This window comes from Dermacentor silvarum, chromosome 3 (assembly GCF_013339745.2).
Source record: "Dermacentor silvarum isolate Dsil-2018 chromosome 3, BIME_Dsil_1.4, whole genome shotgun sequence".
Lineage (NCBI taxonomy): Eukaryota > Metazoa > Arthropoda > Arachnida > Ixodida > Ixodidae > Dermacentor > Dermacentor silvarum.
Window position 1 is genome coordinate 110,904,544 of NC_051156.1, and position 23,217 is coordinate 110,927,760.

The 23,217-nt window shown below is 45.1% G+C and overlaps 1 protein-coding gene across 1 annotated transcript; it reads right to left on the reverse strand.

The window, feature by feature from the left end:
- Positions 1–3,730: 3,730 nt before the first annotated feature.
- On the reverse strand, positions 3,731–12,357 carry LOC125944517 (glutathione S-transferase 1-like). The gene is made up of 5 exons (XM_049665016.1): positions 12,026–12,357; positions 11,248–11,306; positions 8,949–9,090; positions 8,233–8,409; positions 3,731–4,075 (listed from the first exon to the last, which is right to left on the reverse strand). The coding sequence occupies exons 1-5, from the start codon at positions 12,164–12,166 to the stop codon at positions 3,938–3,940; spliced, it is 657 nt and encodes a 218-aa protein (XP_049520973.1). The 5' UTR covers positions 12,167–12,357; the 3' UTR covers positions 3,731–3,937.
- Between the last annotated feature and the right edge of the window lie 10,860 nt (positions 12,358–23,217).

Sequence of the window (23,217 nt, forward strand, 5' to 3'; positions counted from 1 at the left end):
GTCGTATATAAAATCCTCTTTTTTGCGGACGTTGCTGCGTCGGCAAAACCGGCACTCTCTGACGTAGGCTTCTGCGTGCTAACTTTTTCGGGTTTTGACTATGGTTATTTATGAGAAAAGCGTTGTTTAGTTAAACGCCACCACGGCATAAAAATGCTGCAAATGTTTGAAGCTGTTTGCATCGACCAAAGTGACTGCACTTGTGAAAGTGCGTCCCTGCTGTCTATATACGACAAAAAATCGACTGCTTGCAGGTCACTTTATGATTCTGGAGCTCTATTAACTCCTGTTGTGTTTTCCCCTATCGGCTGTTTGCCATAACAAAAATGCGACAGAATTCATCTCACCATGACTGTCGATCGTAATACGAATAGCTATCGAGCAATGTAGCCACAAACTGTATTTCTGAAGTCACGTTTTATTAAACACTTGTAATTCTGACACTTCCAATGCTTCGGCTATATGCCACATACTCCGACATCGTCCCACCTTTCTGTGGCACTCGCTTTCCAAGCTCTCCCATGAGCTTGGCACGCACTTTATAACGTCGACAACGTGACGATGGAATGAAGAAGGAATGATATCGATGGACAGACAAAGGCGTATACCGACCACGAGATGACGACAACGAGATGTCGATTCTTAAAATATGACGATGGTTTAATGACGACCACATGAGAACAATGAGATAACGATGACGGTATGACGACAAGGCGTAACCACGACGGCCTGACGACCTGCTGAACAAGCGGCAAGGATGACGTTGGCACGACCAAGATGGCATTACGACGAGGGTGCGACAAAGGACGCAAAGTAGCGCCTGCGTGATGACGGCGCAATGAAGATTACGATTCAATGATGAACCAAGATTGAAATCTATGGATCCGCATACGGGGTACGATGACGACGACACGGCAACATTGGCATGACGTTACTCAAGCGACGACCATGGTGAAACCACAGCGTGACGAGGCTGGCATGTCAACAGCATGACGACATTGGGACGACGGCGAGTGCATGCTGACAATCACGTCACGCTGAGTTTACTGTTATGGCGATAAGGGTGTGACAAGGACGGCATGACGACAGTCGGATGATGACGACGTCGATAGTGTGACAGTGGAGGCATGATGGAGACTTTCTAGCCATGAGGACATAAGAAGGGTGGCATAACCACGATTGAATGATGACAACTGTGTGACAACTGTGTGGACATGGCAACTGTGTGACGACGAGGGCGTGATCACGACGACAGGAAAAGGGGGAAAATTATCGTGGCTGAAACATTAACAATGTTTATGAGAACATTTTGACAAACACAGAATTGTTTGCTTTTTATTGAGCCAATTGAACACAGTAACTTCATAACTGTATTCACCTATGATGTTACGCGAATAAACCACGCCAGTAGAATATTCAAAAATAAGATTTGTCATTGTGCCTAGTTTCACACTTAACTCCCTAAAAAATGTTTCGAACCAACTTTTTCTTCTTCTCAAAAACATCAAAAAGCGCTTACGTCTCCAAAAATAATTTTTCAAGAGAAATACTTCGGCGAAGGTTTATTCACTAATTTTCAAATAGCCAAATGTTGTTACCAAGAGAACCACCTATGGTCAATTTTAGGGTCTAGGGCATTTCTCGGGGAATGACCCTAATTCGTTTGTTATAGAGCCGTATTAGTTGCGGTGGGGCAGAGGATTGAATCCTCATGCACCGTGGCCACTTTTGCTTGGTTAGATGAAGATTACGTAATTTGTCTGCCGGCCACATTCTTAAGTGAGAAAATCCTATTTAAGTATTCATTCTTTTTTTACCCACTGCCACCCAATTCATGGCCAAACGCCCGTAGTGGGTTGTGCTATATCTATAGGCACCAAACCAAACCAAACCAAATCTGCCACTGATTTTCTGCCATGGCTTTCTGATCACGGTGGGGTCGCCCATCGAGCCAAGTAATGCTTTCGCACTAAGACGTGCCGCATTGATATACCGTTTCAAGCAACGATTACAGCACAAGTGCGGGATTAGGCCACTTTACATTTTGATAGCTGAAAGGTCTCTCGACACATTAGTTTCTCGACTTGACCGCCAAGGGCGAATATTTGCACCAACAGTTCTGGATGGAAGAAAGGGATGAGAGTACTTTGGGGAAGCCATGAATGTTAAAGAAATGAGCGGAGGCAGACAGCACGGTGGGATACTAGGCACCTGTTATCGCTGGTACATTAGTTGGTCGCACCAAATGCATTGCAAGATAGCCGAGTCGCACTCCTGTACACTTTACTCCGTGGTTAAAATTATTGGAGTGGCCTACTCAAGAAAAACTGTACGCATCCCCCAAAAATGCGAAGCTGAAATAATCACAAGTACGACACATATGAAGACGCGGGTATAGGCCGGCGTAACGCGAGCGCAAACCCGCCCGGCACAGTAACGCTGAGTCGGTGAAAACGATACACTCTACCGTCTACTGTGGCAGTGCAGCCATCATGACCACCAGCTTTCGGTGCACATTGACGCAACCACTGCGGGAATGGAACATGTTCCATCATGTCCTATCTTATATCCTAAACGCCACAACAGAGTTCATTCCGCGCTAGCCTGGCTGGCCGGCTGCATACTGGCTGGTTCGAATGCACTGAAGACAGAGAGAAAAAAGTTCACCGACGATTACGATACTGCCTAATCCGAAATGTGAGCTCAGCTCCATTTTCATTTCGTGATATATTAGCTGGCGCGGCCAATCTGTCTCGTGGGGCTCGTTTCAAACGGAGCGAATGTGGCGCGTCTGCAGGCCTCACTAAACGGAAGTGTGTGGGTGACGCGTGGGCGCGATTCCCGCAGCCGCCGCAGACAGATCTCCGTCATGCAGCGCTTCGTTACCATACAGACGACGTGCGCTACTCATGCGCCATCTCGTAGCCATCGTCGGCGCAAAGCCCATGTTGCGCGGCGCTACGCTTTTCTCTTCGCGCTTTCGCCATACCCACCTCCTCTGCTTTGCGCCTCATGGATCCGCTGCACTTTCCTCCGCCACTTTTCTCCAAGTTCTCTCTTCTCTATTGCCGTCTTCCATCTCCCACTGCGCTCCGCGTTCACTTTCATCTTTCGCTGTGCTCGTTGGCTCAATGGCCGAATCTCGCCGCAGGAAATGGCGCCTAAGAGCTGCGGCTAAAAAAGAAAGAGATAATGCAGAGATGCTAACCAGACAAGCATCTGGTTAGCTGCCTTGCGTTTGGGGATGGAAAAAGCTGGATATGAAGCAGAGAGAGATGAAAGCTCGGTGAATGGGAAGATTGCGCTCGCTTTTGGGCGCCTTCGTCAAGCGAAAAAGCACTCGAATAGCGCGTATTTGTGCGCTTGCGCTGCGGCGACAGCTGGTCTCCAAACGGCTATGTACAACGTGCAACGCGCCGGACTATGCAAGAAGCACATTTTTGGTGATGATGGCGTCACAGGCGTGACCTATCTGACTCGCCGGCCACTCACGTTTGAAACGGCGGGCTATATACGTGTCTTGACGGCCGACGAAAGTAGACACGGCGGAAACACATAATCAAGGTTGAGTGCAGGCCAAATGCATTCCCCTTTATTCCGACATCTGTCAACAAAACGTCAAATGACACTTGTGACAACCGCCAAGAAATCGGACTGTAATATATGCAAATATTTTAAGGGTAAGGAACCACTCCAGAAAGACCAAACACGCTTTACCTTACTATGGCAGGAGTTAGCACAGATTTCCAGAGCGTTTCCTGGTCGACTTAGTTGTATATTCACTTTATATATTCAAATAAAGTTCTCTATGTCTCGCAAGGCGAACAATATAGATGGAAATTACTACATATAATAAATGTTTGGTATCCGCGATATGGATATTTATTTTGTTCCTGTATCCTATTGGTTTGATGCAAGCTGCAATGAAACCAAGCATTTATTTCGCCATTTCCCACATTTTGTTGCGAAGATCAATTCCCGGCTGGCAGATCTCGTTGAAATACGGCAGCTCAGCTCGGACAGTCTCGTAGTAGGTAGTCAGCCTGGGAAACTTCTCCCTCCTGTAAAAGTAACACTAGAGAGAGAAGAGAAAGAGACTCTTTATTAGAAAAACAGAGATTTTTGCCGGCGCGTATACAGCCGCTGGTATACAAACTCTGTATAGGGATGGGAATGGGATTAGAAGATTCCAGAGGAGAATGGGAAAAAAGAGAATAAAAATAAATATGAAATGCGCAAGTAACACTAGAAAAGGCGTGAGCACGAGTTTAGCGCATGTGTTCTATGAAGATTTGTTGACTGCGTCGGCGTACAAAATTGTTTCGCGCATCGTCTTACATACTACGCTGCCTTCGTGCCGACGTTGTAATGGCAATGTAACCAAAACAAGGACTTGAAAAGTTAGTGTATCTTCACAGCAATGCTAATGTGACACAGCTCTCGCACACTGACAGTACCATAGTGCAGAACGAATGTAATTCGTCTAGAGTATTCATAAGCCGATAGCTTTACGTTGTTCTGTAGAGGTCTAATATAATTGTAGTAACCAGTGGGGGTACAGGTTTAACAATATTGTGCAATAAAATATTTACATTGAGCAGCTAAATTTGTTGATTATCGCGATTAATGCAATTAAAAAAGTAACCTAATACAGAGCGTTGTATTTGTTCGGTGAAAGGTGCACAATATAGCAACTAACCACTGCAGAGTCATGCATTCATTATTGTAAAGAACGAAAAAAGCTCTGACAAAAGCAATGCTGGAGACAATGTCTTCCAACTCGCATTGCATAGCAGACACATAACAGACACATTAGTGAATATCTCCATAGATAATAGTCACGCACCAATATCGTAGTTAACAAGTACAAGTGTACTTCTGGTGTTTATTTCTTGCAGGTAAAATTTAGCAGTTAACATATTAAACCCATCATCATTTTTGAGAGGTGATTTACCTGGGGGCTAGGAAATCATTTAAGTCACCAGGGACTCGTTAGTATCCGCAACATACAAGAATTTCTTTTTTAATAGTATCTCCACCAAAATGCGACAGCCACCACCAGAAGTTGGTTTTGCAATGTTCTACTCTTCCGAGGAAGAGCATGCATGGCCGATAGACAATATCGGAAAGGGATGTGCCGCTTAACTTAGAAATGTTTCGGGAGTATCTCACGGCCACCCTGCCTATAAGAATGTGCTAATTCGCATTTTCAGGCCAACTTTGTCGAAGTAGACAAGTTTTATTTAGTTTGAACGAGCAGCTTATGGAACCTTATCTTCGCCGCTCTTTGAACATCGGCTGATGTGAATTTATATTTGTTGGAGGCGGTCCAAGATTTGAATACTCGAAAATATTTGATTCAGGACGTCTTGCTGCTGAGTGGAAATATGTTTTATCTTTGTGTTGTAGTAGTGAGGTTGCTTTGCATACACTGTAATAAGCTTTGATAAGATGTGCAAAAGCATCGTACTTTCGGTTTTCACCATTCAGTGCAGCAACGTCCTAGCACCTACCTTGTTCGATGTAGTGGCACCAATGGTATTTTAGATTACTTTTAAGTATAGTGTTCATTTAGATCATTTTCGAAATGTAGTATTTCTGTATATCAATAGTTAAGTTACTGGTAATGAGGCAGTTGCTGTGTTAAAATGTTCTCAATTTTCAGGCTCGATTAGTCTTTTTAAATGTCCGGCAGAGGAATAACTACAAAATTCTGCTACAAATGATATCCCGAACTAACTTACGCAGCGCCACCTACGAGATTTGAGCAATATGCGATGGTGCTAGATTGAGTACTTGGCGCCTGTGAATCATCTTGTTTATTACGTAAGAAACCATTTGACAATGTGGTTGTGACGTCGTTATTGACATAGACGCCGTCAATGTGTTTGATGGAGTTTTCCACCAACCGCCGATTCTTGACGCATCTCTGTTGAGGGTAACTGTCATGTTTGTGGCTCTTCATTATTAAATATGCCTCTTTGGTGCCTAGTACGCTGTATTCATAAGCATATTGACTAAGAATTTCCCACCAACACACCGCCTTATTGAAAAGAACAATGCCTATGCGAATCACCTAATAACATTTTCGTCCTCAACAGTATGCTTTTGCACATAAATCACCCTCACACTCTGTGCTAATTACAACGCACTGCAATAATTGCTCGGGTCTCTCACAAACTACATTATGAAGCCTTGCCTGCGAGGACCTGGCTGCGTTCAAGGCACGTTTATCACGGCGACCATTACTTGTCGCTTGAGGGATGTACCTGAAACAATTGAGCATTGTTTTCTAAGCTGTATGGATAGCGTTTAACTTTGGGGCCAGCTTCAACATACACTTTAAAAATACTTTGATTTAAATCCTCATTTCGTGCGATATCTGGCGCCGGCAAGTTGTGATGGTGCACCATTTGATGTTTATCCTCAGTGGAATGTGTTGCCTGTGGACAATTGGCATGTTGGATTGGAAAGCCTAACCGATAATTTTATCAGAAACCCATTTCATTCAATTCATCGCCCAACTCAAAGATCTGTATGGATAAATTAAATTTTGCAGTGATTGATATTCTCTATTAGTCATGTGTTTATCTTTGCTTCCATTTTACGGTGTTTTGCGAACATTGGCAGTTGCATGAGAAGCACTTTTCAAGTATGATTAGGAACTCATGGTGTTCTTTCTATGTGTCTGTGTCAGCATGCAGCGGAAAAGACTCATTATTTCGTAAATTTTCTAACCCGTAAGAGTAATTTCTGCCTGAAATAAATACCAAGAAATAAAGAAAAAGCCCGATAGCGCAGTGGATACAGCGACCAACTCCGAAGTGAAAATTGCCTTTCACTGACACGCGTTCAAATACAGGTGTTAAGTTATAGGCAAAGTTTTATTTTTGTTCGACCTATGATGATGGTGGAGCTGGGCATCAGCCGACATACCGACGACAAAATAACGTCGATGAGAACAATCGTTGTCATAAGCATAGCTGCTTAAATGGGTAGCTGGACGGACAGCTTAATCCAGTTTCGAGCATTTAGCTACTATTCAAGGAAAAGGAAAATGAAGAACAAAAAATTGCAAGCTTTCTGCTGGTGACAGCCTAGCTGACCACCTTCACAGGACGCATGCTGTGCCATCCTATTAGAGTTAGAGCAACGACTTGGCTCCATCGGTTTTTCTTATAATTAAGCTTTCCGTTCAAGTATACATAAGCTAGCATCGAAGTGTTAGCTAGCGCCACTCGTAACCAAGGCAAAGCATGAACGCCCATTTAGACGCAGATTTAACTGCAGGCTCACTGTAGGAGAGAGCACAGTTATCACACATCATCAAGGCCGACAGAACCAATGGCCTCGCTTTGCGATGAGCCAGTGCATTAGGGGAAATGAGGTGCGGTGTATTTTCATTTTAAATTATATCAAGCGAACAAAATCTGAATACTCTGATGCGCCCATAAAGTTGGAAAAAAGAAGCTGAGAGGCATGTTCGCCCTAATTATTCAAGTAGCTTTATTGGTAACCTTACGTCTTCAAGCACTCTTTTATTCCATGTGTTCTGAGTGTTCCGCGACCTATTCCGCGATGAATATGAAGTTGCAATCAAGGCGACCATCCGATGATTCGAGCAAAATTTTATTGTCTTCGATTTTCTTGAGGTCATTTCTTAAATTAGGCACAAAGTTGCGTCTTCTTTAGTGCATGTAAAAAATTATGGGGAGCCGTCTCTGAACCATCTCGTGGAGGTTAGCACCTATATTTTGCAATATTCTGGAATTCACTGCCTAAAAGGATAAATAATTGCTAAGAGAGAAACGTCATGCTTTTCGTGAAGCACGCAAAACGTGGCGCTGCCCGATAAAGCGCCGAGTTGTGTGACAGCAGCGCAGCGTAATACATCTTGCTTGAAAAGTGTACCTCCTAAATAAAGGAAAAGAAAACAAATCATGCTATGTGATATACATGGTGTCAAAATTTGTATAACAATCAAAGTACAAGTTATTTACGTTGTTCTTATCGGCAACAGGCCATTTCAAACAGTAAAGGGTATGTTAGGACACTCTCTGAAGAAACAAAACCAAGTGCGAACATAAAGACAAAAATTTTTAGCGTATAATAGGCGCATGAAACAAAGCGAACTACAATATTTCTTCTAAGTTCACTGTTCACCCCTGATAATTCTCTCGCGACGACGAAAGAAATTCAACGCGATTACGTAAGGGATGTTTTGTGACGTACCGGGACGATGCTGGCGATGTGGGCGGCCAGGCACAGATCCGCGAGTGTCGGCGAATTTCCCACTGCGAACTTGCTTTCACCAACAAGACTTTGGAGTGTCGCGATGACTTCTTCTTCTAACTGCTGGAGTAGTTCAGCTGTTGGCTTTTTAAGATTTTTAAAGCAGGCGTTCTGAACCTTAGTAACAGAAAGCAAATAAAGCGCCATCTCAGAATTCAACAACAAGGATACGAAACCGTAAGCTAGTTTATGAAAATCCCGACAGCCAGTGGTCCTAAAATATAATATTTACTCCCTCGAAAATAAGGGAAATAAAAAGGCAATTTCTAGTTGTTTCTTTGATTTGAAATCGTTTAAAATTTTCTTACACATAAAGGTTATTCATGTTTATGAGCCACCCAACGATATTATAGCTCTCAAGGACTCTTTAAAGGATAACAAATTATTACAATAATTATGACGATGATTGTACAGCTAATAGAGGCAATCTCGTATCGCAGCCTGTTAGCACCCTTACCACAGCGCTGCTAGCACTGCGTGCAGCTGCCCATTTTTCCTAGCTACTTATACTCTCAAAGAATTGTCAATAAAATGCCCCGTGTATTAGCCAAGCTGCCTTACGCTGGCACAGTTCTTTTTGCCTAACGTAGTCTCATTGTCAAACGCACACGAGAACATGCTTTTGTATTGAAACGTTAGAAATTCCATCCACTCACGTAAAAAGAAGCAATTCTCGGGTACACGTAGCTGCCAATTTTCTCCACAATTTCATCCACACGTGCTCGTCTCCGCAGATCCTTTGGATAAAGTTCCGAGTAAGGAGCGTACTTGTTGAGCAAGTAGCGGCAGATGGCAGAGCTTCAAATCAGGTGAGCAACGAAGAAATTTGAAAATAGTGTTTGTTAGAAAGCAGATAACAGGAGCCTATTGTGTAAATTAATGATATGCAGAGCAACAAAGCACAGCACAAAATGCGTGAATATCTTTGGAATAACTCTTACATGTGATACGGATAATAAAACAAGGTCGTCGGCCCTTTCACTCCGTGAAGATGGTTAACTAGCAAAGCTGAAACGTGCGGCCTCGGTGTTTATCAATGGGTTAATCACGAGGGTTCATTAAAGTATTTCTAAATCATGAGGTTACACGTTCCGCTGCGACGCAGAGAACGACGTCACTGATGGTAAGCCCGCAGTCCTCCGTTGTTGCTTGTGTTCAATGTCTCCAGTTTGCTCCGGTGGCATGGTTAGCAGAATGCGCCCGCCATTGCCCCTTGCGATTTTTCGAAACTAAATTGCTTCAAAATTTAATCTGCCCGTTACGTAAGACAATGGATGGCCCATACCCCCTTAAGCAATGGCTCACCCCGTAAACGCGGCCTCCCCATTACAACGACAGAAGAGAAGTGAAATTCTACGCTGGGATGATGAGTGGCAACGCTGCCAGCTGTGGAAACAGACGACGACGACGAACGCGGGAGCAGTGGCACGAGCGCGTGCCGAGCACGAGCACGAGCACTACCCGAGTGGCGCCAACGGGCCAGCTCCGGAAGAAGAAGACAACGCTGGGGCCAGTGCTGATGCTGATAGTTTTCTATACACAGACGATTTCACCTAGCAGTATACGGTTTCACCTAGACATATAAAGCTTCGCTTTAAAAACATTCACCGACGATTACCATACTGCTTAATGCGAAGTTTTCGCACAGCTCTATAGGTGTTTGCATTGCGCGATATATTGGCTTGCGCGGACAATCTATCTCGTGCGGCGCGAAGTGTGGCGCGACTGCCTCGCTAATCAAGCGATCGCAAGGGGCAGCGCGTGGGTGACGCGTGGGCGCGACTCACAGCAGCCGCCGCAGACAGCTCTACGCTCATGCAGCGCTTTGTTTCCATATATTGCAGCGGTGAACAGACGACGACGCGTCACTCTGGCGCCATCTCGTAGCGGTCGTCGCCACAGAGCCCGTCTTGCGCGGCACAACACTCTTCTTCTCACGTTTTCACCATACCCTCCTCCTCCGCTCACCGCCTCATGGTTCCGCTGCACCCTCCCGTTCCACTTTCGTCATCGCGCTCTCTTCGCTGTCGCCGTTTTTCATCCCCCGCTGCACTCTGCTTTCGCTCTTTCATCTTTCGCCGTGCTCGTTCGGCCGGTTACGCCGAGGACGCCGACGCTCGCCACAAGAACGGGCGCCCAAGAGCAGTGCTCTCAAATTGAAGGGCACTTAGGTGTCCCTGCGTGGATGAATGCGAAAGCTTTGCGACGGCTTCGTTTGCGTACTCGCGTGGGCGTCCAAAGGAGCCGGGCGCGGCTACTGACTGAGAAGTAGAAGTCGAAGGTTCATCCTTCGGAGCGCACGATAAAACTCACCAAAATCACCGCACCGACTGGCAGCGCCGCGCCACACGGTGCTATATATAGACCAGCCGACGGCGCAGTCTGTATCTGTGACCACGTGACTTGTTCGTTCATCGGAGCGCACGACACAACTCACCGAAATCACCGCACCGACTGGCAGCACCGCTACGCGCGGCGCTATATATAAACCGGCGAGCGGCATGACCTGTCTCTGTGAACACGTGATTTTTTCTACCAACACCTGCCATACCGCTATATTTGGCGCTTCATAAGCCATATAATGCTTGCGCATTAAAAGAAGAGATTAGAAATCATGCGCCCAACTTCTGTGTGGAGCACAAAGCCAGAACCTTATTAGAGTTCTGCCAGTTGTTAAACCGACTTTCCATATATATTCCGAACATTTATTATAGTAGCAAGATGACCATGACAGTTCTCTTAATCAACCTAACGAAGTAAAAAAGGCGTAAATCGGAAGGGGCATGCATGTTTCTCAGAATATTTCATAATCTGATAGGTATAGCCATAAGCTTTAAAAATGTTGGTATTTCCCAGTTTTTTTCTCGACCAGACATATGCCAGACACTGAGCCTATAATGTTACTATATATCAATCAGCGACATATTTTTTAAAGAAAGTTTGAAGCATTCGCACCTTTCCGTGAGAACAAAGTCGTCTTCCACAATCGTCGGCACCAGTCCAAGGGGGTTCAACTACAAAGAAATGGCACGTTCATGCAGCCATCACGTACCTATTATTGTACTTAGCTACATGCTTCCTCAAAATCAAACATACACATTACTTTGAATTGGGATACTCATATGAGTCTATTCAAGGGCCGACGGTGATCATTTATATAATACTGCAGCGGAAGTTTTCTGTGTCGAAGCTGAACATCACATCTACGCGCTTCTCCCAGAGGAATAACAATTAAACGAGATTGTGTTGTCTGAAATCATCAGTTTCTGCATGAAAACAGCGGCTGCGTCAGTATTCATGATAAAAATCTTTACTTAAACGTCAACCAACATAGCATTACTGACACTTTTCATGAAAAATTAATTCATTGGATCGGGAAAGAGAGTACTGCTTGCCGGTCACACGTAAGAGCAAGAAACAAAACAGAATTTTCACGCCATGTACCACATTCCCCTAATTACGGCATGCACCGCATCCCATATTCTTTAACCCATTAAAATGTGTGAACATATGACAAAATAAACGACCCATTGAGACTACAAATAAATTGCTGGAAAATAACAAAAAAGATATGCATTAACATGGAAACACTGCGCGATATTTTTTCTGTTTTATTTAAAAGTAAGAAAAAAATTACTCATACAAATTGTTAAACATTTCACCATACATTCCGCAATACAAGCGAGCACACAAATGACACATAAAAAACGGAATTGGGGAGAGGTCTCGGCACCTTTCTGTACTCCTCCGACTGACTCTCGCCTTTGTCGATATTCAGAGCATGTAGCTTGATGTCCAGTCCAATATGCCTGGCCAGCATTTGTACTTGAGTCGGTGGAATGCTCCATGCGAAAGTGTAGAGCTCAATAGCCATGGCTGTGCAGCGCCTTGTTCAACGAATGGTGGAGCCTTACTGAAGAAGCTAATCAGACTGACGTTTTAGTTACAAAGCTCCGAAACTGATCAACGAACGTGAACAAAACGAAATGTCGTCAACGGCCCTTCAATCTGCACTAGAAACTGCCCTGGCGAACTGAGCTGTTGAATGTTGTATCCGATGGCACTGACGACGCTAACGAAAGTTATTAAGCTGCGAAATTACAGCGCTTTTGTTGCCGTCATATTGTTTTTCCTCGGCACGCACGTGCAGCGATTCTCACAAACTGTCACCGGATACGAGGACTTTGGCTCCAATTATGATGAGCAGCTCTGCAAAGCAACGGATGCGCAGGTTCCTGTGGAATTCAGGCTGGCTGTTATATTGTCCCGAATTTGCTTTCGTTCTGAAAAAAAAGAAGAAAAAACTTCAGGAGGAGGTGAAACCGGCTAGGGGAACAAGAAGGTTTCGGTAATAGGTCCACACGACGGTGAACACCTCAACCGTCCTCTGGGATGACAAGAAGACAAAGTTTATATTCCCTGCTTTTTGCTTTGAAGTGGAAATATATCTAAAGTGAACTCAACAGGCATCGAATCAGTAGTACAAAATAAAAGACGAGCCGCAATTTCCTTGCTCAGCACTCATGAAACCACCTTGTCGGATATCATAGCGACCTAAATTTATATGTAGGTTTCACTACACCGTATGAGGCGGCTAACCTGAAATGTACAGAGCCCTACCACAATAATTTACACGCCCGATATCTATAGCGATGATACGCTCACACACACTGTATATTGATTGCAACACGCACTACTGAATATTTCGTCGAGGTGCACAAGAAGCTGAATACATAATGGGTGGATGTAAAACTTTATTTTGGTCCATTGGCTAGTTTCCTAGCCCGAAGCGGGCCGCTCCCACGTTGGGGCCGAGAGGCCTAGCCTATCGGCCGCTTCATGGGCCCGTTGGACTGCCCATAGCTCTTCATCTAATGTGAGACTGCGTAGAGCTGCGTCCGACCGCTCTTCAGTGTTGTCCTTGTCGCTGCGTAACGCGGAGCAACGCCAGAGCATATGACTTAGATCAATGGTGTCCGTTACATTTATCGCATGTTGTATGAGTAGAGATCTCCGGATATATCTTGCTGATTAATAAAGGATTCGGGTAAGTTCGTGTTTGTAAGAGCCTTAGCGTAATGGCCTGAGCTCTATTTAGTTTACTGTGCGGAGGGGGGAAGACCCTGCGTTCATATTCACTAAACTTTTTAAACGTTGAGGGACTGAGAACATGAGCGCGCGCGTTGGTTGGCATTGCTCCTTTACATAGAATGCATGCTTTAATAAGCCAACCACGAATTGCAAAAACGTGACTCTTGATATTCTAGGTGGTAGCCACCAACCATTAATGTAGATCATAATATTATGAAAAACGCCTAAAGAAGCATGATACTTACACATAAGAAGCTATCTTATTTTGGCCTCTGCTTGGTCCGTCGCCTGGCTGCCTATGCCACGCTGACCGTTATATTTTTTAGGCATGCCATGAACATTATTTGCCAATTATTTAAAGAAAAAAAATTATTCAGAGAACAGGCGGCAAGCACGATCAGTCTTTTCAATCTATCACACGCTACGCTGAAACAGAATTTGATGAACCTGTGGTTTAGCATTCAGGGTCCAAGTGAAAAAAAAGTTTAGTTTATCTTCAGGAAATCACTTAAAATATCGCACACCAATTCAACGATTACATGCAAAGACGGAGCGTGTTCTTTAAATAGTTTTCTTTTCCAAATATTACATGGCAAAAACTATTTATTGCGATTTACAAAAAATATTAGAGGAATTCGGCCAATCATATAAGCAATCATATTGTATTTCTATATTTATCTTCGAGCTTCTAGGTTGCACCGAAAATCCGAAATACGCTGGCGGGAGCGAGTTGCTGGCTTGACGTCATGTAGACCGCAAGACTGCTAATTGTCAACAATCGGCTTGCAAACTTCTCTCAGAAATCGTACATTGACATTAAGAAGTATTTCGCGTTTGCTTCTTCATATATTTCCAGCGCAATCTCCAAGCGAAGTCACCTACGCTTTGACAGCTGATTCATCTTTCATTGCATGCTGCTTGGATAAATAGTCAACTGCATGCGATCTCGGAAATTTCTCCATCTATATTCCGAATACAACATAATCAAGTAAACAATCATGCACAAAAAAACCTGCTACGCCTGCAAAGGTAGCCAACTGAAATGAGATATGTACAACTAGACATAACTTGGCGTTCTTCGTTGTGTCGGTTGCTTACCGCGCTATCGAACAAACATACAGCGGTAGCATTTAAAACAATGAACCGCCACTCCCTTCAAAAGTAAACGGGAAAATTTATGCTACCGCAAGCAACGGTCACCAAAGCAGACGTTGCCTCTCATTGACGTTGAGCAATCATCGATGGGCAATACATTGGAGTAGGCTTGATGTCATTGCTGTTATCTGTCAGCTGGAGCAGTCAGCGTTAAAATACATAGTTTAGTACTTACTGTAGGCAGTTGGGCTGGTTGGTGGTGCATTTTGATTATTGTGCTTAGGGGAAAACCGGTCTGCAAAGAAAAGAGGCAGTCTGTTCTGTCCTCCTGAACTCTATTTTTAATGCGAATAGTAATATTTGCCTAGTTCAGCCGTTTAGAGCCTATCTATTTATCTATCTATCATCTATCTATGTATCTGTCTGCCTGTATGTCTATATATTTATCGATCTACGATTATCTATGCATCTATATATCTATCCATCCTCGAATGCCGACTCAGTGGCTCAAGTTGTCTACCTGTTTGAGCAACTGTTCCTGGTCGTGAAGACAATGTGGTCGTTTCATTGTAGTCATTACAGTTTCGTATTCTCGCTCGATCCCGTAATGCCGTCCGTCGTCACTCCTTCTGCCCCGACTCAATGGTTCCATATTTCTGATACCTCGGTCCACTAGCTACTGGGGGCGAGGACTTAAGGAGTCGCCATCTGTCGGAAGCTCCTCGCTTGCGTGGAATGAGGGATAACGTGGCGCGCTCCTCATAGGTTTGGCTGTCGGCGCTCAATAAAACACCACGCGGGAGCCCTCCTGGCCATTTCTGCAAGTACTCTCCCAACGAGGGAGTTATATTACTGTCAAAATAATAATACGCCGTAGCAGAAATCTTCCTCGCGGAAGTGCTTCCTACACACCCGAGTTGTAGCCGATGGCTGCTTGCCGGTTTTAAGTTTCGCAATCCAACTACACGCAGCTTCTTGGCCTGCGGGTACGTGTGAAACCTGACACCGGGCTCCGTCGCGTGCGCGTCGGGCACTGCGGTACCGAGCAATAGCCTACCATTTCGGACGCCTTCAAAGGCAGCCACTACCTCGCATGGGCCGCTGTGCCTACTGGATCCCTCAATGCCACATCACGCCTACAGTGGCGCAAGCTTTTCCAGTGGTGGAGCTCGCCCCCAGTGGGCTCGATTTGGTGATGACGTCGTGATCGTTGCATCACCGTCATTCCAGTTTTGTTATCCGACACTCGTTACGCCATTGTAGTCACGCCGTCATTGTCGTTATGCAGTCGTCCACTATTCGTTGTCACACCACCATGGTGATGCGTTGTGGTCCATTAATCGTCGTCATTCCAGTTTCGTCATCTCACTCTTGTCATGCTGCGCTCGCACGCCTTCTACTCTGGCCTAGGGATCCAAGTTGTCTAATATCTTGGGCCATAAGTACGTGTTCGGGGTCGGGATGCTGTCGTGGTCGTTGCATCATCGTCATCCGGCTCCCGTCATTCCGTCGTCATCACCCCATCGTCATCACACAGACGCTATCATGCATCCCTTATTAAATCGACGTCGACATGCCGTCTTGGTGGGGCCATCGTTATCATTCCGCTTCTTCATCCGGCTATCGTCATACCGTGGTCACGCCATCGTCTTCACACAGTCGTCGTAATCTCATTGCGTTCATGCAGTCGTCTGCACGTTGTCGTTATACCATCATCATTATTTAAGAATCGGCATCTTATTGTCCTCATGCCATCGTCAATATACGCCTTCGTCGTTCTATTTATAGCATTTCTTCATCATTCCATCGTCACTGCGCCGGCGTCAATATTCCTAATATTGCATCTATGTTCGTGGGCGACCTTTGCAAGCAAGTGCCTTAGCAAACTTGAATCATATCCGAGTATTTCGCATATAACTGAATCAATGAAAACGGCCGAATTACTACAACGCGATTTAGATAAACGTGACTTCAGAAATGTTCTACGTCGTTAGATTGCTCGATTGCTATTCGGATTACCGTCGACTATCATCGTCGACGGTAATCGCTTCTGTCCAGAACGAGTGCTGGCTTCCGTTTCTTAATACGTCCAGTGGTACTTTGCGTGGTTCATCTTGTTGGTAGAATTTCTCTGACTGGAACTTTGATGCTCACCGTATATTTCAAAGTACAGTTCCTGAACATAAACATTCAGTTTCCTTCAATGTGTCATTTTCGGCCGGTGTGTTCTACCAGTGCGGCATAAATTACATGTGAAGCTTTAGAAATGCTTGCTCTGAAGAAAAAATTAAGCGATTCAACCACACCGGTACTATTCGATTTGCTGTTTTCTAAAATACTAGATGGTTTTCCTGAGCTGTTTTAATGCCAATAGGATTTTGAGCCTGCCTATCTATCTATCTATCTATCTATCTATCTATTATCTAGCTAACTATATATCTATTCTCTAACGCCAATCCAGTGGCTGAAGTTGTGAACCTGCTTACGCCATTAGATATGTAGTCCTGGTAGCGATGCCATCGTGGTCATTCCATTGTCATCATTCCAGCTTCGTAATCTTACTCTCGTCATACCGGTGTCGTGATGCATTCGTTGTTATCCCATCGTCGAAATGTGGTCGTGGCCATTCCATCTTCGTCATTGTAACTTCTACATCCGACTCTCGTCACACCGTCGACGTCGTACCGCTGTCGCCATGCCAATATCGCCACGCTGTCACCATCGTCATCACTTCAGTTTCTTCCTACCACTGTTGCCATGCCATCGTCGTCATAACCCCTTAGTCGATCAATTGACTTCATACCGTTGTCCGTCATTCTAGTGTAGTGATGCTGTCGTGATTCAATCGTCATTGTGCCGTCGTTGTCATAGCCATCTTTATGAATATGACAACGTCCATGAAGTTCGTTCATTGCGTCGTCGCCACACAGAAGCAATCACGCATCTGTGGTCCTACCGTCGTCGTGGTGACGTCTTGTTCGAGTAGTCGGCGTCATTCCCGCTTCTTCATCTGGTTGTCATATTATTGTCGACACGCCTTCGCCGTCATGCAGTAATATTCATGTCATTGTCCTCGCTCAGTCGTCGTCACGTTGTGGTCGTTACACATAGTCATATATTAAAAACCGACATCTCACTGTCGTCATGTGGTCTTCATTATAGTCATTTGTGCTTTTATCTATATTATTAAGGCGAAAGTTTTATGTCTCATTAGTCAGTCAACCTAGCACGAAAACGCGTCGGCGACCCGAAATTTACAAAAAGGCAACGATCCCTCGACATTTCGTGGGAATCGAACCCACGACCTTTGGTGTTAATTGAGACTACGAGCCCTCGATCCTTGGTGGGAGTCGAACACATTAACTTTGGTGTTAATGAGTGCGAAGGCAATTCGGGCACAGTTAATTAAAATAGAGTTAAGGCATTCGAAACCCACTATCTTTGATGGGACTCGAACTCACGACCAATGGTGGGAGTCAAACCCTAGACCTTTGGTGGGACTCGAACCAACCACCTTTGGTGGTAATTAAGGCGAAGTTAATTCAGGCACAGATAATTATGGTGGAGTTAGGGCACTCGAACTCACAACCTTTGGTGGGAGTCGAACCCACGACCTTTGGTCGGATTCGAACCATCAGCCTTTTGTCAGTGTCGAATCCGCTACCTTTGGTGCTAAATTATGCGAAGTTAATTATGGCACTCGAATCCACCATCTTTAGTCGGAGTAGAACTCACGACCATAGGAATTAGACGGATGATAGGAATTAAGACGGATGACTTAGCGAAGGTCACTAAGCGAATTAAGGGGGATGACTAAGTGAATTATGAAGATGAGCAAGTGAATTAAGAGGGATTAAATTCTATTGAATGATTTATTTATCTCTCTGAGAAAGAAATAAGGGAACAATCCCAAAAAGCTACTACAGCGAGTAGCTTGACGAGGTGGCTGCCCCCTCCAAAAGACAGCAACGGGCAGTTCACAGAACAAACTAAAGTACACAGTGAAGATGTTACAAAGGTGGATGGATGGATGGAAAACGTTAGTGATGTGATGTGTGATGGATGGAAAACGTTAGTGAGGTCCATTAGGTTGCGCTAGTTTCGCAGCCAGAAGCGGGACGCTTCACGTTGGGACCGAAAGGCTTAGCCTTTCGGCCGCTTCGTAGGCCTGTTCGCCTGCCCATGGCTGTTCATCTAATGTGAGACTAGGTAGAGCTGCGTCCCATCGCTCTTCAGTGTTGTCCTAGCTTGCTGCGTAACACGGAGCAACGCCAGATCATATGACTAAGATCTATGGACTTGTTACATTTATCGGATGTTATAGGAGTACAGGACTCCGGATAGATGTTGATTAATAGCTGGTTCAGATAGGTTCTTGTTTGTAAAAGCCTTAGCGTAATCGCCTGAGCTCTATTTAGTAGAAATGCTTACAAATAATTTTGAGGAGATGAAAGAAATTCCACAGAAATAGATAACGCGACAATGTAATATGTTAACATATGAAACAGGTAAGGAATGAAAAAGCTGAAAAAAAATGCTAACTAAAGTTTGGTAAGAGAACCAGGGAAAAATAACAGATTTGTTAGAAAAACATGTCGCGAACTTCTTGCAGTGGTATTTTTGCAAGGTCCAAGCCACTTTCTTGTAGCAAGTTATTTGAGAGCGAAGGTAACCGATATCGGATCATTTGTTTTGCATAGTTTGTGCAACAGCATGTTACATGCCACAGTTCCGGATAATGAGTGCCATATGTGATTGTGTTTCCTTTAAGACTGGCAAGCCTTTGCAATGCAGTTTCCTTCTTCTCTACACATATCATATAATAGCGAGAAATCCTACATTTATAAAGTGAGGACTAAGCGACGTAGACCAAAGCAAATAAAAGGGGATGTGTACGTCATGTGTCGGTCTTTAATGCAGCAGCACATGGGGTTTCGCCTTCTAGTCGTCTTCGGGATAACATAAGAGACCCTGTGATTTTTTTCTCCATCATTTCATAAAACCTATATCCTGAAGGACGACCTTCGCAAGCGAGTGCCTTAGCAAAGGGGAATAATATCGGGGCATGTGGCATATAGCTGAAGGAACCAAAGTATCAAAATTACTACTTCACGTGTTAACTAAACGTGACTTTAGAAATATGGCCTGTGACTACATTTTGCGGCAATATGTCGCGAAATGAAAACACGCATACAGCTTCGCTCAAATTTCGCATTAGGGAGTGTCGTAATCGTCGGACATCTTGTTTTTCTTTTCTCACACGTGTATGCGGCAGCGGGGGGGGGGGAGATATGACCAGTCACTTTGTACGTTAAGCCAGCTGTGCTTACTGCTACAGATGTGTGGGTGTCCGTCGATGTGCTCTACAGACATCTTCAACAAAAATTCGACAGAATCCGTACCACGATGACTGTTGACGGTAATGCGTTTCGCATTGCATCATTCAAGCGCCACAATGAATTGCCGCCGTCGAAACGAGTTATGCATTCATACTTGACTTAAAGCCTGTCCGGTTCTGTTTGTCTTTCTCCTTGTGTCCTGGTTTTTAGAGCGCAGCTCTTAGGCGCCCGTTCTGTCGTGAGCGTCGGCGTCCCTCGTAATCAAGCGAGGAACACAGAGAAGGATGAAAGAGTAAACGCGGAGCGCAGTGGTGGATAAAATACGGCTATAGCGAAGAGAGCACGAGAAGGGTAGCAGAGGAACAGAATGCAGCGGAACCATGAGGAGCAAAGCAGAGGAGGACGGCATGGCCAAAGTGTGAGAAGAAACCCGTCGTGCCGTGGAAGAAGGGCTCTGTGGCGACGAGATGGCTCCAGAGTAGCACGCGTCGTTTGTTGGCCGATGACGCCACCAATACCATCCATATATGGAAACAAAGCGCTACATGAGCAGACGTCTGTCCGCGGAGGCTGCTGTGAATGGAGCCCACGCGTCACCCACGCGCTGCCTCTCGCGATCTGCCGATAAGCGAGGCAGTCGCGCAACACTTCGCTCCGCTTGCAACGCGACGCACGAGACAGATGGTCCGCGCCAGCCAATGTATCGCAAAATGAAAACACGTGTAGTGCTACGATAAAATTTCGCATTAGGGAGAATCGTAATCGCCCGTGATTTTTTTGGTTGCGGTTGAAGACAAGTATGAATTCTTACAAACTCGCCCAAATTTCAGTTATTGTATAGTTATGTATGAGATGTGTACGGCCTCGGAGTTCCTCTGTCGCATTTTCCTATGAACACTCCGTGCCATCTAGGGCCGCTGCCCCAAAGCCTACGCGTGGCCTCCGAAATCCATGGCATGCGGGTGCATGGCAACGTTGAGAAACACGTCATGCTGCAACGGGGCTCCTCTCTTGCGCTTCTTAATGGACACGCTGCGCAATCTGGTGGCACTGGCGAGAAGTCCATGTGTGGCCTGCGAGACAAGAAGCGTGTTGGGCCGCTGTCTGCAAACGCTGAGACTTGTTCCCTCGCTGGCCGCACACTCAGTGGCACATTCTCCGTGACTGAAGTTGGCGAGAAGCAGGTTGAAGAGTGGCATAAAACGTCGATGCCATAAAACATAGACAGGTAGAAACATACATACACAGATGGATAGAATGCCACCGCGAATTGTGGGAAAAATCCTAAAAATGCTAACGCAATACTACTAATAATCTACGGCTAAATACTCTCACTGCAGCCAATACAAGCCTTGAAGCACAGCATCATTACCTTATGGAAGATATTTTCTTACTCTAATTTTTTGTGGTTGGAGGAGTATCTTCTCTACCGCACTGATGCTTATTTGCTACAGCGGCAACTAGAGCTTTGAGACGCAGGCGCTATAAGACGAAAACTTAATGCTGTTTAAGGTTTAGATCCTATGGTCAGTGGCAACACTGTGTGACGTTTTCCCGCCGCCTGCGCTGACGGTGGCGAGGCGCGTTCGTCACCGAATTCCATTGCGCGCGTATAATCGAAGTCGGCTGTATTGTCTTGCCGCGTCACCATAGCTTCTCTTAGACCGACACCCACAGTGGATGAAATCGTAATGACTTGTTTGACACAAGACTACCTCTTTGCGGCGTAAAGAATTACAAATGGTGCAACGCATGCACAAGCAGTTGATAATGAGTTATGTGAGGAAAAATTATTTGAGATATTTAGTATTGGGAGTATCTGGGAATTAATTGTTTAACAGCGAAGCTGTTCTAGCTAACCGTAAAAGTGCCGGCTGCTGCCGCAAAACCTCGCCGACCTATGACGTCACTGCATTGCCTAGCAACCACCTCGCCGAGCGGCGTGTGCCTCGCCTCCTCTCCGTGCCGTGCACATGTTGCCTTGACATGAGAGGTTATGGAGAGGGAAGGAGAGCATGCGCGCGGCGCGCACAATGCTCGGGAGAGGGAAAGAGAAAATGAGAGCGAGATAGAGAGAGAATGAAATTGTAGCAGCACCAACGAAGCTAGCGCAAGACAGGAGTAATTGGAGACCGCAGGGAGAGGCCTTCGTCCTGCAGTGGACATAAAAATAGGCTGATGATGATGATGATGATGACGATGATGATGATGACAATGATGATGATGATGATGATAAGTGTGTTAACACAAGTCACTTTCATTGTGAGCAGTGCACAGTGACACTCTTCCAAACGTACACAGGCAAATAATGGTGGCGATATGGTGGGGCAGGTTCCAATCTGTAGCAGCATTTCAAAAGAATGCTGCGGAAAAGGTAAGCGATGTGTGATAAAACTTCGTCGTCTTCCACAGCTGGCTGCGTTGCCGCTCATCATTCCAGCGGAGAACCTCACCTCCCCCCCCCCCCCCCGTCATCGCAATGGGGAGGCCGCGTTTACAGGGTAATGACCCATTGCTTAAGGTAGTATGAGCCCATTAGGGGTGCATCACTGCATGCTGCGCACCTCCCCAGGACCTTATAGAAAGGTTAAAAAGAAGTCAACAAATATAAATGTAAAACAACCAGCCTGTAAACTGTTTTTACACTCTATCTCTTAACTCTGTTTATTTCCTTGAAATACTGTAACCCTTCACCCTGCATGCAATGTTGGCTATGTGGGAAGACTAAAAGTAATGGTTATGATGAAGTACCTTACCTGGGCTTCCCCCTTCAACTTCAGTGTAACGAGGGTTTTTCGACATTGCCAAGAAAACTTCGCAATGGCTCAATTTAACCAGCACTAATTCGATACATACACATTTGCGAAATGAGAATGGACTGCACAAATGTAATAACAATCCCCAAGGGCCTCAGTAACTATAGTGCACAATGTGGCCTTCACTACCAAACACTTTGTGTGTTTCCAAAGGAAGAGGAAAGAAAACATCACTCACGTATGTATCATATAAGGCTATATTATTATAAAGTTATTTTCAAGAGACTATAAACCTTGTACATAAAGCGACACTTTCGTTCCTGAAAACTTGAAGAGCGATCAATTAGAAGGCTTAAAATGCCTGAGTTTTAAGGGAAGCTTTCCAAGCTTTCGGAACCCTGGGAAGCTTTTCTCGAACGATTGCGTCGTATAAGTTCTTGATAGAGGTCATGCCTGGCCTTTTTCACCCTCTCGTTACATGTAGATATGACTGAGGAATTGTACACAATCCTGGACGACTCCAACACGTGCAACGAGAGCCGTTTGCGACTGAACCACAGACTGAAGGCCCGGCCACCACCACACCGTGGATCGCAAGAAAACTACACAGTTCTATCCAAAGGACACCGCACCAACTGTAGCAT